This window comes from Eptesicus fuscus, chromosome 10, assembly GCF_027574615.1.
Source record: "Eptesicus fuscus isolate TK198812 chromosome 10, DD_ASM_mEF_20220401, whole genome shotgun sequence".
In the NCBI taxonomy this organism is placed as follows: domain Eukaryota; kingdom Metazoa; phylum Chordata; class Mammalia; order Chiroptera; family Vespertilionidae; genus Eptesicus; species Eptesicus fuscus.
This window is the reverse complement of record NC_072482.1, coordinates 21,823,689-21,844,712: the sequence shown is the minus strand read 5'-3', so window position 1 is coordinate 21,844,712 and position 21,024 is coordinate 21,823,689. Positions and strand designations below refer to the sequence as shown.

Here is a 21,024-nt window from a genome sequence, read left to right as displayed (position 1 = left end):
GACTCACACTTTATATTATTCCTTCCCCTTGTCGTGGTCACTTGGTTTCTTTTCAGGGTGTGGAAATGATAAACAATGCTGATGTAAGTGCTCTTCTACATGTATGCTGGTGCACTAAGCATACATCTCTCAAAGTTATCTGTCTAGGAGTGCTCTGTGCCCTGGGAGGTGGCTCTCTCCCTATTACTTTATGGTATGAACTGTGTACCCCAGTGCTCCCCTGCCTTCTGGCAAATTGGAAGCATTAGAGATATTAAGTAGTCTGTCTTGCACTCATGGATTTGAGCAATTTTCGTATATTCTGTGAATTAGCCTTTGGTTGAGGATATGTGTGCCACATCTGTCCTCCTACTCTGTGTCTTCCCTTTTCACTTTTTATGATGCAACTTGATGACCAGCAGTTATTAATTTTAAGGCAGTAACAAGTGTCAAATTGTAGGTGGGTGTGGGGGACTCACAGGGACAAACTCAGGGCTGGGGAACACAGGTCACTTCACAATGCAAGTCCCCAGTCACACACATACTGTGTGGGAAGGAGAACTGAGGAGCTTTGTAACTCTGGCTGCAGGGCTGTTTGTACACTTTGCATATGAAGCCTCTGAAATCACTCATTTTACAGATTAGCTTCCTGACGTTCAACACCCCCCACCCCCTCCCAGCCCTTCACTGGTCTTTTCAGGCCCAACTCCTCCAGGATTACAGAGGAAACCCTGTCCCTCCGCCTCCTTTCACAGGGAGCTCACTCTCTGGCATCAAGTTCCCAGGGTGAGTTTCCCTCTAGAAGTGTCCAGGGCAGAGGTGAGGGTGGAGGCAGAGTCCATTCCAGGGAGAGGGGTTCCAGGAGGAGAAGGGGAGGAAAGGGCTGGTCCCAGCCTGGGGTGTCTCCCTGGTTCTCACACACCCCTGGGCAGGACTGAGGGAGACGGTGTGACAGGAGCTCTCCGTGCAGGGGGAGGGGTCAGGGCAACGTCCCAGGTCCCAGGCCTGGTCTCTGGGTCCCAGCCCCAGGGCGGAGGCTGAAGCAGGAAGCTCTGTGTTGGGGAGTCCCCACCTCCCTGCAGTTTCACTTCTCCCTCTCACAACCTGTGTGGGGCTCTCCTTCCTGGATACTCGTGACGGGTCCCCAGTTCTCACTCCCATTGGGTGTCAGGGGCTAGAGAAGCCAATCAGGGTCACCTCTGTCCCCAGTTATAAGTCTCTGAGGACTCACAGACTCCCCAGACCTGGAGGATGCTGCTCATGGGGTCCCCAACACCCCTCCTGCTGCTCTGGGGGGCCCTGGCCCTGACCGAGACCTGGGCGGGTGAGTGCGGGGTCCAGAGGGAATGGCCTCTGGGGAGGAGGAGCGAGGGGACCGGCGGGGGCGCAGGACCCGGGAAAGGGCGTCTCCACACACCCACCCCCGCCCACACCCCAGACCCCACCCGTCCTGACCCCTCTCTTCTCCCTCCTGCTGCCCCTGTTTTGTCTCCGGGGCCCCTTCTCCTCTCCTGCCCCTCCGGCCCCGGACCCCGAACCCACGCCGGGAGGAGGGTCGCGGTGTCAGCCCTCCGCTCCGGCCCCCAGGCCCCCACTCCCTGAGGTATTTCTACACCGCCGTGTCCCGGCCCGGCGGCGGGGAGGCCCGGTACCTGGAAGTCGGCTACTTGGACGACACGCAGCTCGAGCGGTTCGACAGCGACTCGGAGAGTCAGAGGGCGGAGCCGCGGGCGCCCTGGATGGAGCGGGAGGAGCCGGGCTATTGGGACCTGAGCACGCGGACCGCCAAGAGAGACGCACAGATTTTCCGAGTGAGCCTGCACAACCTGCGCGGCTACTACAACCAGAGCGAGGACGGTGAGCCCACGGGCCGGGCGGTCCCGACCCCCATCCCCACGGACCGGCCGGGGTCGCCCCGAGTGTCCCAGTGAGAGTTTCACCCCAACACCCCCCCCCCCCCCTACACACACCCGGGAGGAGCCCGCGGGGACTTGGACCCGGTTTTACTTTCAGTTTCTGTTTAATCCCCGCGGGTGGGGGGGACGGGGCTCAGTGGGCGACACTGACCTCGGGGCGGGTCAGGGTCTCACACGCTCCAGGGGATGTGGGGCTGTGACATGGGGCCGGACGGGCGCCTCCTCCGCGGTTATTTCCAGTCCGCCTACGATGGCACCGACTACATCGCCCTGAACGAGGACCTGCGCTCCTGGACCGCGGCCGACACCGCAGCTCAGATCACCCAGCGCAAGTGGGAGGCGGCCGGTGTGGCTGAGCGATTAAGGAACCTCCTGGAGGAGGACTGCCTGGAGTGGCTGCGCAGATTCCTGGAGAAAGGGAAGGAGGAGCTGCAGCGCGCAGGTACCAGGGTCCAGGGGCCTCCCTCATCCCCCCTGGGGCTGGGGCTCACCAAGGAGACAGGACACAGGATCAGTGTCAGAACACCCCTCCTTGGGGCCAGGAGACTGAGTCCGCTGGCTTTTCCGATCCAGTGACGCCCACCCTTCTCTCAGGGACAATTAGGGGTGCAGAACTGAGGGACAATTAGAGGGGAGGCCAAGCCTGAAATAACTGGTCAGCGGTTCCCATTGACCCTGCAGTGGCTCTGGGACCCATGGGGGACTTGCTCTCTCAGGCCCTGTTCCCTCCCCTCACCCAGTGTATTTGAGGTCTGACAGGGACTTTTCTGAGTCATTTGGCCTCTACCCAGGACAGGACCAGAAATCCGTTTCTCCCCCGAAGGCCTGCCTCCCACCCTGGGCTGTGTCCCTCTGACTAGAACTTTCTAAAGACTAGAGATCATCCCCAGATGCTGTGTCCAGGCTGGTGGCTGCTTGTGTGCTCCCGTGCTCTCCCCAAGTGTCCTGTCCACTCTCAGGTGGTCACATGAGGGCTGCTGGAGGGTCCCCTGACAATGCCACGTTCCTGAATTTCCTCACCCTTCTCCTCAGACCCTCCAAAGACACACGTGACCCACCACCCCATCTCTGACCGCGAGGTCACCCTGAGGTGCTGGGCCCGGGGCTTCTACCCTGCGGACATCAGCCTGACCTGGCAGCGTGATGGGGAGGAGCAGACCCAGGACATGGAGCTTGTGGAGACCCGGCCCGCGGGGGATGGGACCTTCCAGAAGTGGGCGGCCCTGGTGGTGCCCCGTGGAGAGGAGCAGAGATACACGTGCCATGTGCAGCACGAGGGGCTGCCCGAGCCCCTGACCCTGAGATGGGGTGAGGAGGGGCGTGGGCACAGAGCCTGGTCTCAGGGAAGCAGGGGCCTGTGGAGGACTTCAGTGGGGTCGGGGCTGAGGCCTGGGGGTCAGGGCCCTCACCTCCCCTTCCCTTCCCAGAGCCGTCTCCTTGGGCCACCATCTCCCTACTGGGCCTCGTTGTGGGCCTGGTCATCCTTGGAGCTGTGGTCGCTGTGGTCGCTGGATTGATGTGGAGGAGGAGGAGGAAGCTCTCAGGTAGGGAAGGGGTGGGGCTGAGTATCTTGTCTCACTGGGGGTTGAAAGCCCAGGTAGAAGTGTGTTCTGCTTCATTAATGGCAAGTACCATCCCCACACGTGTGGTTGCCCAGTGTGGGGCCCTATTTGCTGACACTCACTCTTTAGTAAGACACGATAAACATGAGGGACAGATTCATCACCTTGCTGATTCTAGTGAGGGGGCCTGGTGCCCAGCACTCCCAGCTCAGGGTGGAAGGTCCCTGCTGAGGACAGACCTCCGGGAGGGTGGCTGGTCCACACCCCACACGTGTAGTTTCCTCAGGTTTCCTGATCCTGCCCTGGGTCTGTAGTCTCAGTTCTGGAAACTTCTCTGGGCTCCAGGACTAGGAGTTCCTTTGGGACCTCATGGCCCTGCCTCCTCCCTGTCTTCTCACAGGATGTTTTCTTCCCACAGGTGGACAAGGAGGGAGATATTCTCAAGCTGCCAGTGAGTATGGAGGGTGACCCCTGAGATCATGTGATAGTACAGACTGGATCCCATGGGGGACCTCACCCCCATAGTTCCTCCCTTAGTCTCCTCCCTGGGGGCTCTGACCCAGTCCTGTTTTCTTCTACCCCAGGCAGCGATAGTGCCCAGGGCTCTGATGTATCTCTCATGGCTTCTAAAGGTGAGACTCTGACGACAGCAGGGGTTGGGGCAAAAGGGAGAGGACCGGGTGATGGGGATTCTTTGGGACATAGTGAGCCTGCGGTGGGCTGTTGAGAATGTCACTGCTTACAGCTACTGAACTGCATTTGTTCTTCATCATTTTCTTCCACAGCGTGAGGCACTTGTCCGGGACTGAGTGATGGGAGATTTGTTCACGCTTCCACTTTGTGATTCTAGAACCTCTGATTTCTTTCTACCAAAGGTTTCTGAATATATGTGTTCCTATCAGCAGAATGTGCGGAGGTGGGAGGCTGGCCCACCCCTGTCCGCCACACCCCCTCCCCAGCCTTCCTGTCCAGCAGAGGAGGGGCTGGCCCTCCCCATTCCTGTGTGTACTTCCTGGTGCGCTCAGCTGCAGCTTCTTACTGCCTGATTGAAATAAGGCTGGATATGCATTCTTCTTCTCTACTTGCCATGAAGGGGTGATGGGTTCATTAAAGGAGAACAGCCCGGCTGGTGTGCCTCCGTGGCTGAGTGTCCACCCAGGAACCAGGAAGTGCTGATTGGATTCTCTTTCAGGGCATATGCCCAGATTTCAGCTCAGTTCTCACCCGGGTCATGCAAGTGGCAGCCTATGGATGATTCTCTCTCATCATTGATGTTTCAATCTGTCCCTCTTCTTTCCTCTCTCGGAAAATCAATAAAAACATATTTTTAAAAAATTAAAGGATAAGATCCTAAAATTTGAGAGGAAATAAATGGAAGCACCGAGAACTTGTCCGGTCCTGTGTGTTTGCTGTGCTGAGGCTGTTGCAGGGGGGACAGGAGAGGCTGTGAGGACCGAGTGTGGTCAGGGCTGTGCCCAGTTGGTTCCTGGTCTCTCTTCAGCTGGGTCACCTCTCTGCTCCTTTGTCCTTCTCCCTTCAGTAGGACCTTGTCCCACCAGGACTTTCCATCACAGGGACTCCAACATCACCAGGCTTTGTAAACTGTCCTCATGAGGAACATCTCCAAAACCGTGGGCAGCAAGGCCTTCCTGTGTGCGGGTCAGCCTAGGCTCAGGCCTGGGTCCTGCCCTCAGCCCTCATCTTCTGGGATTTACTTGTTGTTTCTCTGTTTGTGTAGAGGACTATGCCTGTTTGTGTTCTTGTTGTGAGTGTTGGTCTCTTTCTTCTTTTGAGTGTCCCCTGTCCAACATCAGCCAGAGGTGAGTTGTCTGTCATTGTGCCCACAAGGCCCAGGGGTCCCTGCACACAAGAGTCCGTGGTCTGGAGTGTCGGGAGCGACCTCAGTTGACAAAGTCCTGAGAGGGCAGGTTTCACAAAGTGGCCTGCCTGTTCCCAAGGTTAGTCATACATCCTGCCCCCCTCTTAGGCTTAGAGACCCCTAAGCACAATAGTTAGTAATCACACATTCAGCCCCCTAAAGCTTAGTTAACCTTTAAGCACAGTTAATGTATAAGCGTAATTACCCTTCAGCAAGAAGCATGGCTAGACTATATGATGGTAAGGAATTTAGGTGGCGTCGGGGGTGTATGCATAGGTATAGCCGTTAGGATCTTAGACAAGATAAGGAGCTTTTTGTAAAGGTCAGTAGGAAACCTTAAACAAAGGGGTATAATCACGCTTACATTATAGGAATGATGTAATGTATGGAATGTAACTGACCCTGTATAAAAGTGTGGAGAAAAATAAACTCAGGATGGCAAGAGGGAAGTGCTTCCATCCTCCCGATCCCATCCTGTTCTCTGTCATTTCTCATCCTCACCCCCCTTGCAGGTACTGTTCGACTGATGCCGGCAGGCTCCGGCACTAAAGAGATGAATTTTCATTCTCATCCTGCTCTTGGCTCCTTCCAGGAATTGATTGTTCTTTCCATCTTTTCCTAAACTCTCCAAGCAACTAGGTTCTGGAATTAGCAGGGAGAAGGGGTCATGTAATTGGTCATCGCAGATAAGCTCCTGTTAGCCCACCCTCTCTCCCTGCCCTGCCCTCTAGCGCTGGCTGCAGTGGGAACCCTGGGATTTCTGAAGCAGAGTCTCCTGTAGATTCAGGGAGAGCCGCTCTGTGGGAAGAGCAGGTGCACGGATGTCCATGTGAGAGCCTGCTGTGCTGTAGCTGCCACCGGACAGCTGTGGTCTGAGGCCACATTAATGAAGACGTGTCTCTAGCACAGGGAGGTGCTCTGCACTGATCATTCATGAACCAATATTGGTTGTGTGTAACATGTGTGACAGTGTTTCTGCATGTGGAGAACATTGAAGGAAAATCAGAAAAGCTGCTGTCCTGTGGGACATACGTTGTGTGGGAAGAAGCAGAGTGAATGAAAAAGCAGAGCAAACAAGGAAGGCGTCTGTGTGACAAGGGGTAAGTGTTCTGGGAAAAAACGCCGAGGGGAAGGCAATCCCAAGTGTGGCTGTGGAGGACACGGACCATGGGTGTTTATTTTTGTTTGTTTGTTTATACACACACACACACACACACACACACACATACACTAGTGGTCCAGTTCATGAAATTCGTGCACATTTAAAGGGGATTAATTAGAGGAAATAATTTAATATTGCTATTTGCTCTTTCTCTATAATAGAGGTGTCAGAGATGAAAGAAAATTAGCAAAATGTATATGAAAACCTTTCTCCTGTCAGAGTCTGGGTCACACCACGGGACCCAGAGTCAAGTCCCCCCCACCCACTTGTGCCTCAAAATCGCATGAGACCCAGACATGGCCGGCCCTCCTTCCGATTGGGCTAGATCCAGATTCTGCCAGTCCCACCCTTGTCAAGCCCGCCAGGCAGGGGCACAGCCTCAGGTCCCCCGGCCCAGCACTGGGAGGGGGGCACAGCCTCATATCCCCCATCAAGCCCCACCGGCAGGGGGGCACAGCCTCAGGTTCCCATCAAGCCCTGCTGGGCAGGGGGTGCGGCCTGAGTTCCCCAACCCAGAACTGGGAGTGCACCTTGAGGTCCCCAGTTAAGCCCTGCTGGGTGGGGGCATGACCTGAGGTATCCTGTTAAGCCCCACCAGGTGGGGGTTTCGGTCTGAGGTCCCCAGGCCTGGTGTCAGGGTGGGGGTCACGGCCTGAGGTCCCCTGTCAAACTCCACCAGGTGAGGGGCACAGCCTGAGGTCCCCCAGCCTGGTGCTGGGGTGGGGGAAGCAGCCTGAGGTCCCCTAGCCCAGCACCGGATGGGAAGCGCACCTTGAGGTCCCCTGCCAAGTCCTGCCAGGTGGGGGGGTGCAGCCTGAGATCCCCCAACCCAGCACTGGGGGTGTACCTTGAGGTTCCTATCAAGCCCTGCTGGGTAGGCGGTGTGGCCTGAGGTCCCCTATCAAGCCCTATGGGGGCGGGGGAGGGCGTTGCCTCAGATCCCTGCTGATTGCTCATTAAGGCTCCTTATGGGAACTTGGCCTCAGCTGTGGTTGCAGCATCTTTGTGACAGAGTGATGGTCAATTAGCATATTCTTTCTTTATTAGATAGGATATCTTATTGATGTCAGAGAGAAAGGGAGAGGGAGAGAGAGATAAAAACATCAAAGATGGGAGTAAGTAATTGATTGGCTGCCTCCTGCACGTCCCCTGCTGTGGATGGAGCCTGCAACCCAGGCATGTGAGGTTGACCAGAATCCAACCAGGGACTCTTCAGTCCACAGGCTGACTCTCTATCTACTGAGCTACACCAGCTAGGGCGTGTCTGTTTGATTTGGGTGGCCAGTCAGTGGGGGCCTCACTGGGAAGGGAGCTTGAGGAAAGCATTGAAGCACAGGAGGAATTATCCCTGAGGATGTCAGAAGGAAATCCTTTCCAGCAGTGGCACCTCCAGTGCGAATGGCCTGGGGCAGGAGTGTGTCTGGTTTAAGAGGGAGGAGGCCAGTGTGGGAATGCAGCAGAGAGTAATGGAGATGAGATAAAGACAAGGCCAGACCTCCTGGGCCTGGAGGACGGAAGAAGGGCAGGGACTGTGCTCTGAGTGAGGAGGGAGCCACAGGAGAGTTTAGAGCAGGAGAGGCCTGGCCTGATACCCCTTTAAAGGATCACTGCGGCTGCTGAGCTGAGAACAGTGGGAGGTGAGGGGCTGTGGGGAGGCAGGAGGAGGCTGGGAGGGGCTCCAGGCTGGAGAGGTGGAAAGAGTGGGTGTGCTGGGATTCTGGTTCCTTCTGAAGATGGACTTCAGAGCGTGCCTAATGGTTACTCTGGGGCATGTGAGAGAGGAGTCAAGGTCACCAAAAATCTCAGAGGATCCAAGTAGAGAGACAGAGTTCCCATTAGCAGAGATGGGAAGACTGTGAAGCAGCCCATTTGAGGGTCATCACAGGCCTTCATTTTAAGAGATGCTGGAGCGGAGTGTCTGTTAGCAACACACGGGAGTCGTCGGATTGGCAGTTGGACATATGAGTCTGGAGATCAGGAGAGATGTTGGTTGGAGAAACAGACTTGGGAGGCGGCACAGCTAAATGACATTTAAAGCCCTGAGAATGGACGAGGTCACCAAGCAACTGATGGCTAGAGGAAACAAAGAAAGAAGGACTGAACCCAGGACCCAGTGCTGAGCCATCTGGTCAGACCACACACCAGAGCCGACTGCACTGTCTGTCTCCGGGTCTAGCAGGCACAGGGACCACGGAGCCCCCGACGTTCCTGTGCGCAGGACCCACCTGGACCTCTTGTTAGGTCAGGACGTCCGGAGCAGAGTGTGAGAGTCCGGCTCTGTCCCAAGGTGCTGATGCTGCTGGTCTTCAGATCCCACAGTGAGCAGCGAGAACCCAGACCAGGACTCCCCGTGTCGTGTGTCAGCCTCGCCTGCAGGGCTGTTACACACGTGGTTCTGGTCTGTGCCTGATTCTCTGGGTCTTGGGTCTGAGAGAGGTTGGGGTTATGTAAGAAGCTCACAAGCAATCCTGGGGCTCAGCCAGCCTGGGAACCACTGAGGCCAGTGCCACAGCTCAGGGTGGGGAGGGGTTTTAAATCCATATTTAAACCTTTTAATTTTTCCTAAGAAACAGAAGGGAGGGCATTTATCACCAGTTATGAGATATAATGTTGGGAGTTACAAGTCATTCTCTCTGCATGGGGTAGAGTCAGGTGGAAGAGATAGGACATGGGCCCTGAGTCCCAATAATAGCATCTCTGAAGGCTTGCTCTCTGAAGCTGTTCCCTAGATATATTTCTTGGAGCAAGCAATGGAATCCCATGCTATTCTAATCTACACTAATAAAAGAGAAAAATGCTAATTAGACCAGACATCTTCCAGACGTCCTTCCTGATAAAAGCTGGGCCCGGGTGTAGCCGCCCGTGGTCCTGGGCACCTATGACTGTGGCCAGCCTAGGCGAAGCCGCCCACGGTCCCGGGTGCCTGCAGTGGGTCTGGGTGATGCTGCCTGCATTTCTGGGTGCCTCTGGCTGCGGCCAGCCAGGGCAAAGCTGCCCTCAGTCCTGGGTGCCTGTGGTCGGCCCTGGCGAAGCTGCCTGTGGTCCCAGTTGCCTGCTGCTGGCCAAAAGGAAGGAAGTTTGGGTCCCAAGTGCAGGGGCTGAGTCAGAGGCGATTAGGGACGATCAGGCCGACAGGGGAGCAGTTAGGGGCAATCAGGCCAGCAGGGGAGCAGGTAGGGGCGATCTGGCTGTCAGGGGAGCAGTTAGGGGTGATCAGGCCAGCAGGGGAGCAGTTAGGGGCCATCAGGCTGGCAGGGGAGCAGTTAGGAGCGATCAGGCTAGTAGGGGAGCAGTTAGGGGCGATCAGGCAGGTAGGCAGAGGTTGTTAGGGGTGATCAGGCAGGCAGAGATGGTTAAGGGCTATCAGGTAGGCTGGCAGAGGGGTTAGGAGTGATCAGGCAGGCAGGTGAATGGTTAGGAGCCAGCAGTCCCAGATTGCATGAGGGATGTTCCAGAAATCCCCGGAGGGTTCCCAGATTAGAGAGGGTGCAGGCCAGGCTGAGACCCTCCGCACACACACACAATGCCATGCCTGAATTTTGTGAACCAGGCCTCTAGTTTAGATATAAAGTAGTATATCTATGATACTGGGGTCTAATAGTATTTAGGGGAAAACCACAGGCTTCAGGTCACACAGCCAGAAACTGATCCACATTCAGCCCAGGTGGGGTCCTACACAGGAGCCACTGCCCTGGTGCTGGGCACAGATGTCACTGTTCACACCACTGACCCTGATGCTGAACCCTGGCCCTGTGGCTGGGATGGCTACCTCTGCTGCTGCTCCTGACACCTGCACTGTCACTGCCACTCCCACCACCCTTGCCAAATGCAGCCTGCACAGTCCCAGCCTCTCTGTGTTACCTGGTCCTGAGTCACAGTCCGGCGTGTGGTTACATGTCCAGATGCATGAATGTTGGGGGACATGGGTTTTCCTCTCTTATGGAAGGAATGATATCTGGCTCTCACCAAGGCTCTTTATGTGTGGAATTCTTCTGTCAGAAGAGTTCAGTTGCTGGGGTGAGGGATGGATAAGGATGACAAGTCTAAAATGGAGTAAGAACTGAGACTGGGACTTTGGCACTTTGCAGGCACTCAGATTGGGCTAGAAATCAAGTGACCAATAAAGGACATCCCATCTGGAGGGCTACTCACTGGCTCTTTGTGGGATGGTGAGGAATTGTTGCTGCAAAAAATTGGTATTACAAGAAATGTTAAAGGAACTTCTCTTTAAAAAAAATGAGGGAAAAAAGACATAAATCTTAATAATAAAATGGTAAAAACTACATACCTATTGATATTCACTTTAAATGTAAGTGCATTAAATGCTCCAATCAAAAGCCATAGGGTAGCTGAATGGATGCGAAAACAAGACACTTATATACGCTGTCTACAAGAGACTGACTTCAGATTAAAAACACAGACCAAAAGTAAAGAGATATTTCATGCAAATAGGAACAAACAAACTAAAAGCTGGGGCAGCAATACTACTACCAGATAAAGTAGATTTTAAAACAAAGGTTCTAATAAAAGACCAAGAAGAACATTTCATAATGATAACAGGATCAATCCAACCAGAGGATACAACCCTTGCAAACATTAATGCACCCAACACAGGAGCACCTAAATGCACATGTAAAGCAAATATTAATGGATATAAAAGGAGAGATTGACAGTAATATAGTCATAGAAGATCTATAATGGAATATTACTCAGCCATAAAAAGAATGAAATCTTATCACTTGTGGCAACATGGATGGATTTAGTGAGTATTCTGCTAAGTGAAAGAAGTCACTTATATGTGAAATTTAAACATCAAAATAAATGAATAAACAAAATAGAAACAGACCTAGATACAGAGAAAAGACTGGTGTTTGCTAGAGAGGAGGGGGTTTGCATTGGAGGAAAAAGGTGAAGAGATAAAGAATTTCAAATTTGCTATCTTGTAGAGACTGACAGAAAAATATATGACAAACTCACCAATCAGGCCCCCAGTGACTGCAGCCCAATCCCGTGGGACATGGAGCAGAAGAACTGCCTGCTGAGCCCAGTCACCAGAGAATGGGAGAGAATTAAAAGGTCGTTTTACTGTGAAATTGTTTGTTACCCAGGCGTCGATAGCAGGAACACAGACCATAGAATTCACTGCTGTTCCTATGTTCTCATTATTGTCTGTCTCTCCTGTCAGACTGTCAGCATCAGGAGAGCGGGCGTCTGACTGTTTTCATGAAATGTTTACCAGGCCTAAGGTGAAGCCTGGCACAGAGGCCCTCCGACATCGTAGTGGGTGAAGGAGTGAGTAAGTGCTGACCAGGCTCCTTACAGCTGATCTGAGACGGGAAGGGAGGGTCACTGTGTTTGGTTTGGAGCCTGTCTCAGTCCGATGGGGCTGCCATAACCAAACACCCGTGACGGGGTGGCTGAAACACTACAAGTTTATTTTTCCCAGTTCTGGAGGCTTCAAGTCCAAGATCAAAGTGCCAGGCAGTGTGGTTTCTGGTTGAGGGCCCTCTTCCTGGCTTGTAGGTGGCTGTCTTCTCCCCATGTCCTACCAGGGCCTTTCCTCTGTGTGTGCAGGGAGGGGGGTGTAGGTATCTGATATCTTTCTCTTATAACCACCCGTCCTGTCCCATTAGAGCCCCAACCCATGACCTCATCTAACCTTGATGATCTCCTTAAAGGCTCTGTCTCTAAATGCAGTCACATTGGAGGATTGATGTCTCAACATGTGAATTTGGGGGGACACAACTCAGTCCATAACATGCTTTTCCTCTGATGTGTGATTTTGTTACCTGCCAACTGCTCTCCATTTCCTGAGTCCCTCCTCAAGCCTGATGCTCAGTGCCCCCAGACTCTGGTCTCCCACAGAGCTGGGCACCTGCCCACCACCTGCCTCTGATGTCCTTTGGGTTTGGGGTCCGGGTAGGTTTCAGGGTCAGGATGACTGATGCTCAGAGGCAGCCATAGCTCAGCTGCCACACATGGGGCTCTGGGGAGCCCTCCCCTGGCGGACCCCCTGCCTGTTCAGCAGCTTAAACAGGACCATAGCCTGGCTTATGACTGACAGAGCTTATTTCTCCCAGTTCTAGAGGCTGAGAAGTTCCAGTCAAGGTGCCAGCAGATTCAGTGTCTGGTGAGGGCCACGCCTGGCTCATAGATGCCCGTCCCCTCACTGTGTCCCCCCATGTGGGCAAGGCCAGGCAGCTCTGGAGTCTCTGTTATCAGGGCTCCACCCTCATTTGCCAATCGCCTTCCAAAGGCCTCACCTCCAAATACCATCACATTGGGGTTAGGTTTCCACCTGTGAATCCTGAGGGGAAACATACATTCAGCCTATAGCACCCCCAGAGTCCTGGCTCAGCTGTCAGGGAGGAATGAGGCTTAGGGCTGAGGCTGCCGAGTTCCTATGTTCAGGGCTGGGGGGAGCAGAGAGCAGGGTGGGGAGGGTCCTGTCTGAGGAGGCGGGTGGGTGGGTCCCCACAGAGGAAAGAGATGGGACCCCAGAGTCCTCTGGCCACACGCAGTGGAGGTGAGGGGACCGCTGCTGGGCAATGGGCAGCCTGGGTCCTCGCTGAGGTCCTTGTCGCCCAGCGCGGTGCCCAGCCCACACCCAGGTTCAGCGCCTGGTCCTCAGGGCCCTGGCCTGTTCTGAGGCCTGTCCTGTCCCAGGGGAGGAAGGGACCCCTGAGGGCCAGGACGGCCTGCTGCTCGGGGCTGGGCTCAGACTTGGCAGGGGCACTGGCCCAGCTAGTGGGACCCTGGACACCCCAGGACTTGGGACCAGGGCTCACCCCTACAGGGGCAGCCCAGCCCTTTGCTGTCTGTGACCCAGAGGACCCCACCCAAACACCAGCAGGTGTCCCCATGGCACACCTCCCCTGCTGCTCTCCTCCCTGAAGCCTCTACCCCTCTGCGTGCTGACTGCCCCATCCTGACCTCCTCAGGGGCATCCTTGCCTTCCCAGGCCTGACACCCCAGCCCCACCCCCATCCTAAGCTCTGAGACAAGTGGCACTTGTTCCCAGGAGGAAGGTCTCTAGCTCCAGAGGCAGCAGCAGGGACAGATAACAGGTTCTTGGGTGTCCAAGGTCCCATCCGGGAGACTAAGGATCCTAGTTTGATTGTGGGGTGCAGCTGGACCTGGGAGCCAGCGGTTATGGCCCAGGAGACCTGGCTCTTTCCTGAGGCAGCGTCCACGGTGACTCAATGGGGAGGAAGCAATCAACATCAGTGTGCATTTGGAGAAACACTTTGCACCCCGAATTTGGCCTCCCTCCTGCATTCAAAGCCCTGTTCTGGTGCTGGGACAGAGGGAGACCCTGGGAGGTCCTGGCTGAGCAACAGAAAGGGGAGCAGGCTCTTCTGTCCTCAGCCCTGTGACCACACGGGGGCGCCGCCGCGCTGCTCCCTGCTGCCTGCACCCTGGCAGGGGCTGTGCTGTGTGTGGGTCAGAGGGGGCTGACTTGAAGGCGGGGCTTCAGCGGGGGATGAAGAAGCTTTGGTGAGTCCTGGGCTCCACAGTGTCAAGGTCAGGACAGGACAGGGATTGACTAAGAAGATGCTCAGGAGCCAGGAGACATCTCTGAGGTTCCCATCTCCTCACTGCCACCCCTCTCTCCAATCCCTTGAGGACAACACCATGGAAACCTGAAAAGTAGAAACATTTTCTTCTACTCCCTATTTCTGTGTGTGTGTGTGTGTGTGTGTGTGTGTGTGTGTGTGTGTGTGTTTTCCTCAAACTCAGTTTTTGAAATAAAATTGTCTCTTATTTGGGAACAACATCTCAATGTCGACACAACCTTCCACGGTGGGGAGATGCACATTGGGACTATTGGGGCTAAAGCACCGCTCCCAGGGCCTTCTGTCCCCCAGAAGGACAGCAGAGGGGCCCCAGTACCAGGGGTCACACCTGGCGCCCCAGAGGTCACAGCTCCAACCCCAAGCTATCCCTGAGACCTCCTGTGAGCACAGCCCCCCTCTCAGGGTCCAGAGTGAGCCCAACCACATCCTCTAAGACCCTCCTCTCCCTCAGGCATCCACCCCCTGATCCGGAAAGGCTCCACACACTGCCATGAAGACCCGACCACCCGAAACCTCCTCATCTCCATCCTCACAGCCCCAGTGACAGCCCCAAACTGTGCTCCTCCCACCTCCTCTCTCACACACTCACCACCACCATCAGCCCTGAATCCACCAGGACTAACCTCATTCCGTCCTATCGCTGTTTGTCTCGGTCACTCAGTCTCCCAAACATCCTACGGGCTCTTCTCCACAAGCACCCCCTCACACACACTGTATCCTCACACCTCACCTCCCACTGCCCTTCCCAGGGTTCTCAGCCCAGGACCAGCCCACTGTGCACCTCCCTCCCCAGGATGCTCCTGCACCTCGCAGCTCTGAGGGAAACTGGGTCTCCCTGGGACACGGCTCCCTCTGAAGTATCTTCCTATGGGGTGTCTCCCCTCCCCAGACCTGGTACCCCATGTCCCTCACTCATCCCTGAACATTTTCTCCTATGAATCTTCTGCCATCAGATTGGAGTCCAAGTCCCCTCCTTGTAGGTATTCGCTGTGGGCCCCGAGGCCATTCCTGATTTCTTTCAGCTCCTGGCTCACTGTCACCCTCCCCAGAGCGCTCCCTCTTTGATCCTCGATGATTTCAATAAAATCAGATGCGGAAGGCTGGACAGTGGTCCCCAGAGAAGTTCCACTGGAATCCATGGAGCCTGCGAGCAGGTTTCCTGACCTGGCAAAGGGACCTGGGCGAGGTAGTGAAGGGTAAGGACCTTGGATGGGGACACTGTCCTGGGTGATCTGGGTGGGCCAATCAAGGCACATAGACCCTGAAAGCAGAGAAGTTTCTCTGGCTGGAGGCAGGGGTGCGGCAGGAGAGATGAGGTGGAGGGGAGTCAGCGAGGCTCCACGTGGGGAAGGACTGGCTGTGCTATAGGGGCCACGGTCCAGGGCCACAGTCCGGGGCCACAGGTGTCCTCTGGGAGCTCAGAGGGCTCTCAGTCCTGCATTTGCTGGAATCTGCCTTCACACAACCAAGTGGATGAGCCTGGCAGGACTCAGTGGGGAGCAGAGACCTGGCCACACAGGTACTTAGTGCGGAGAGGACATGTGGGATGTGGGACTGACACAACCATGACATAGTAAACGGATGTTGTTCACAGGAACTCGGTTTGTGCTCATTGTCCAGCAGGGACAGGCATGGGGCATATATGGGATATCTCCATACCTTCCCCTCAATTGTTCTGTGAACCTAAAATCTAAATGAAGTCTATGTCTCTAAAGCTACATGTGTTCTGCCCAAATAAACTTGGACACTCACAACTATTCCAGTTTTTCAAAGATATACTGCATTTCCTTGACCTGCTGTCATTGCCTTTTTAAATTAAAAATCATGAAGCAATTCAAACATTTTTAAAAGGGAAATAACATGGCACCCATGTACCTAATGCCTAGATTTAGCAAATATTTATATTATACGCTAACTGTTTCAGTGTTTTATAGAAATACGACCTTACAGATAAAATCCGAGTTCCCTAGTGTCCCATTCTTTCTCACTCTCCTAGAGGAAAATCACTAACCGGAAAGTGGTGTGTGATCTCCCGCTCCTGAATATCCATCAGACCTTTATCTAATGTCACTTTGACTATTTTTGAAATTTATATAAATGGCATTATCCAAGAAATATTCTCTTGAAAATATTTTTTTTCACTCAATGTTTTGGTTTCAAGATATATCCATGCTAATATGTGTAAATCCAGTTCATTCATTTTCATTGTTGTGTTGTATTTCATTGTCTGAGTATAATGCTCCTTTTCCCCTATGAGAGTGAATTTTAAAATTTTTATATATAAAGTAGTGTTGCAAAACATATATATAACATAGTGTTGTAAAGCATATATATAACACAGTGTTGTAAAGCATATATATAACATAGTGTTGTAAAGCATATATATAACACAGTGTTGTAAAGCATATATATAACATAGTGTTGTAAAGCATATATATAACATAGTGTTGTAAAGCATATATATAACAGTGTTGTAAAGCATATATATAACACAGTGTTGTAAAGCATATATATAACATAGTGTTGTAAAGCATATATATAACACAGTGTTGTAAAGCATATATATAACATAGTGTTGTAAAGCATATATATAACATAGTGTTGTAAAGCATATATATAACAGTGTTGTAAAGCATATATATAACACAGTGTTGTAAAGCATATATATAACATAGTGTTGCAGCGCACACCCTTCCTTCAGTGCGTCTCCTCGTTGCTGTGGGCTGGCGTGGCCTGGGCCGTGCTCCTCACACTGGGGACAGCGCACTCCCTCCGGCCCAGGCCCAGGTGAGGGCAGACTCCGAGAGCAGCATCTGGAAACTGTGAAAGCAGCTCAGCTGAGTCCTTTTGTGTCTATTGGGGCTGAGAATGTAAACTACTCAGGCTTCTAACTTATGTCTGTCTTTACATTTTTTGTTTTATTCATTTTTATTGTATTTTATAAAAATATTGAGCCTCAACAGGTTGGAATCTTTTTTAAAAACTTTGGATTTTATCGTAGACAGCGTGAGAATCTCTGCACAGTTTCTACTTCAAAGTGGCATTTCTGTCCTGATGGTCAGGTGCCTCTTTGGCTCGACAAGCTATTACCCAGTCGCACTCCGGAGCGGTCAAGTCAGTGTCCCAGCTCATCTGCAGCGTAAGGGTTTCCTTATCGTCATCGTCACATTATCAGACATTATGTCTTCGCCTCTCGATAGCTGTGAAACATTGGCTTTTCATTAGCATTTCTCTGATTGATAGTGGTTTGTTGGGTTCCCATTTGTTAAATCCACTAACAAGGTGGGTTTTCTCAGTCTGCAGTTGTGGGGAAGTATGTCTTTAGCAATCCAGCTACAGGAGGTAAAGTGTGATTTCAGGCATCACTGGTTTGATGAGGAACAGCCTCAGGAGAGCTAGTTCTGACTCCATGGAGGACAGGAAAAGCAGGTTGTCGCAGATTAATGCACAGGCAGTCCTTCAGGGTTGCTTTTTTCCCTGATATTTCAGTTTGGGGACAGTTGTTTCTGAATTGCCTGTTTACATCTTCTCCCCATTTTTTCTAAGCAAAACAAAACCCGAAATGCAATGTGGATACACGAGAAAGCTTTTCAGTCTGTGTTCTAACTTGTCCTGAGTGCGTGTTACCTGGTTTGACAGGACGGGCTGGAGGTGACAGCACTGAGGCAACACTGGTGCTGAGGAAAGTCACATGACCGATGCCAGCAGTGCAGGGAGCCGCTGGGTTTGCGGCCCTGATGCAAAGATTACACCAAGACGGCCCCTGGGGAAACATAACTGCCAGGGGCGCCTCCCACTGACCGTTTCCAAGTCGAAGCTGGATGGCTTAACACTCATCTCTAGGTCTGTTTTCAGCTATTACACAAAGTTTAATAAAAATAACTCCATCAACTCTGAGCAATGTCTCAGAAATATATCCCATCCTATAGTTGATAGAAAACCCCAACTTGGTATAGAAAGGCCTGAAAAGATCCTATATAATAAGGAGGTAGTATGCAAATTGACCATCACTCCAACACACAAGGTGGCTGCCCACATGTGGACACAAGATGGCTGCCACAAGATGGCCAGCAGGGGAGGGCAGTTGTGGGTATCAGACCAGCAGGGGAGGGCAGTTGTGGGCAATCAGGGTAGCAGGGGAGGGCAGTTGGGGGCAACCAGGCCTGGAGGGGAGGACAGTTGCAGGGGACCCAGGACTGCAGGGGAGGGCAGTTGGGGGGAACTAGCCTGCAGGGGAGGGCAGTTGGGGGCAACCAGGCCTACAGGGGAGGACAGTTAGAGGTGACTGGGCCTGCAGGGGAGGGTAGTTAGGGGCAATTGCCTGGCAGGGGAGCAGTTAGGCATCAATCAGGCTGGCAGGGACGTGGTTAGGGGGTGATCAGGCTGGCAGGCAGAAGTGCTTAGGGGCAATCAGGCAGGCGAGCGGTTGGGATCCAGCAGTTCTGGATTGTGAGAGGGATGTCCAACTGCCCGGCAGCCATACATCCCCCAAGGGGTCCCAGATTGGAGACGGTGCAGGCTGGGCTGAGGGATCCTCCCCTCCCCCCAAACCCTCTGCCCGGGCACAAATGTGGTATACTGGGCCTCTAGTTAGAGAAATAAAAGTATATGTGTCTAAGTATTAAAAATGGAAATTTTAATTTTGCTATTGAGGTCAATGATGAGTCTTTTTTTAAAAATAATATATTTTATTGATTTTTACAGAGAGGAAAGGAAAGGGATAGAGAGTTAGAAACATCGATGAGAGAGAAACATTGACCAGCTGCGTCCTGCACACCTCCTACTGGGGATGTGCCCCCAACCAAGGTACACGCCCTTGACCAGAATCGAACCTGGGACCTTTCTTTTTTTTTTTTTATGTAATATTTTATTTTATTTTTAATTTCTTTATTGATTAAGGTGTCACATATTTGTCCTCATCCCCCCATTCCCATCCCACACCCCTCCCCATGGATGCCCCAACCCCCCGTTGAACTCAACCGTTGGATAGGCTCATATGCATGCACACAAGTCCCTTGGTTGATCTCTCCCCCCTCCCCCCAACCTCCCCTATCCTCCCTCCGAGGCCCGATAGTCCGATCGATGCCTCCTTGTTTCTGGTTCTGTTCCTGTTCATCAGTCTATGCCGTTCATCATTTCCCCTAGATGAGCGAGATCATGTGTCACCAGAGATATACTCATAAGAACCGAATGTGAGACGAGCAATAATAGTTATGCTGACAGGCAGACGAATCAGTCTGTAGTGAGTTTCTTTCTGGACCAACAGTTCTTTAGAGACCCAATTTCAATGTCCACCAGTTCCTTATGTGTACATGTCAGCACTGACCCCTCAGCTCTGGATGGTGGACAAATGGTGGTAACGGAGGTCCGACTCCCTCTGGTTTGGTCTCGGCTGGACCCAGGGGCATGGCTTCACCAGGACTCAGGTGCACGTGGCCTCACCCAGATCCAGGGGCGCGTGGCCTCTCCCAGACCCAGAGGCGCGTGGCCTCACCCGGACCTAGGTGCACGAGGCCTCACCCGGATCCAGGGACACATGGCCTCACCCGGACCCAGGGCGAACCTGGGACCTTTCAGTCTGCAGACCGACACTCTATCCATTGAGCCAAACCAGTCAGGGCTCAATGATGAATCTTGGTCAATGAATGTTTATTTTAAAAGAAAACCCATGTATTCTACTAAGCGAAGCCAGTTAGAGAAAGACAAATATCACATGATCTCACTTATAAGTGGAATCTAACGAACAAAATAAACTGGTGAATAAATAGGGCCAGAGGTATGAATACATGGAACATAAGGGGTTTTAGAGGACTTGGAGCAGGGGGAGGGAAAGAAAGAGATTAACCAAAGAACTTATATGCATATTTGCATAACCCATGGACATAGACAGTAGCATCAGGAAGACCTGGGATGGTCTGGGGGTTGGTGGAGTGGGGCAAAGAGGGATCCCAGATTAGAGAGGGTACGGGCTGGGCTGAGGGACCCCACCCCCTGTGCACGAATTTCGTGCCCCAGGCCTCTAGTTTAAAATATTGAATTAATGCAAATTAAGCTTTAAATGTTGATGTTGTTCATTTTGTGCAGAAATGGACTGCACATTTTACCCATCTTCATTTCTCAGCAATATTTTCTGCTGAGACCTCATGGACAAATCAGACCCTTTTGGACTCAGTTTTTAAATCATTGTAAAAGAAGAGAAATAATACTCCCTACATCACATGATTATTATAAAGATAAAGTGAAATCAAGTAAATAATTTTAAAACTATTAAGAGTATACCGTTATTGCCCTAACTGGTTTGGCTCAGTGGGTAGAACATTGGCCTGCAGACTGAAGGGTTCCAGTTTTTATTCTGATCAAGGGCACGTACCTCGGTTGTGAGTTCCCTAGCCCTGGTTGGGATGCCTGCAGGAGGCAACCAATCAATGTGTCTCTCACATCAATGTTTCTCTCTGTCTCTCCCTCGCCTTTCCACTCTCTATAAAAATCAGTGGGAAAATATCCTTGAGTGAGTGTTAACAACAAAAAAGAAAAAAGAAAAGAAAAGAAGAAGTAGAAGAAAGAATAAAGGTACGTGAAAGGCCAAAGCTAAAATGTGAAGGCAGACACCAAATACCTATTTCACAATTTCCCTCAGGGCCAGCTCTGTTCAGAATTTTATCCTCAATGACCCACATTTTAAAATGGAAAATAACCGTATTTGACCTTCCCCTATCTCACAACGAAATTAAAGAGTAGCCAGGAGGTGGAAGGTCTCTTGAGATTCTTAAATGGGCTTCAGACAACTCAATGTATTAGAACCTCCCAAACTCCCAAGCTGTGGCAAAAGAATTCAAGTTCTTAAATGCAGCCTGTTCCCCTCACTTAGACAACCGATCCTTTCTATCCTTAACCGGCCTCCCACATAAAGAAACACATTTACAAATGTACAGTGCAGCTACTGCTTGGT

The 21,024-nt window shown here is 52.2% G+C and overlaps 1 protein-coding gene across 3 annotated transcripts in view; it reads left to right on the top strand.

The window, feature by feature from the left end:
• Window positions 1-1,182: 1,182 nt before the first annotated feature.
• The window catches only part of LOC103283920 (patr class I histocompatibility antigen, A-126 alpha chain-like), a 64,092-nt gene continuing 44,250 nt past the window's right edge, over window positions 1,183-21,024 (top strand). The window contains exons 1-8 of one of the 3 annotated variants that reach the window (XM_054722696.1): window positions 1,185-1,303; window positions 1,567-1,836; window positions 2,062-2,337; window positions 2,928-3,203; window positions 3,323-3,439; window positions 3,876-3,908; window positions 4,042-4,089; window positions 4,243-5,802. In XM_054722696.1, coding sequence (XP_054578671.1) covers window positions 1,231-1,303; window positions 1,567-1,836; window positions 2,062-2,337; window positions 2,928-3,203; window positions 3,323-3,439; window positions 3,876-3,908; window positions 4,042-4,089; window positions 4,243-4,247 — 1,098 coding nt within the window. In that variant the 5' untranslated portion in view covers window positions 1,185-1,230 and the 3' untranslated portion in view covers window positions 4,248-5,802. Of the gene's footprint in view, window positions 1,304-1,566; window positions 1,837-2,061; window positions 2,338-2,927; window positions 3,204-3,322; window positions 3,440-3,875; window positions 3,909-4,041; window positions 4,200-4,242; window positions 5,803-21,024 lie in introns of those variants that run through there. The other 2 variants (XM_054722693.1, XM_054722697.1) reach the window with 2 other exon arrangements.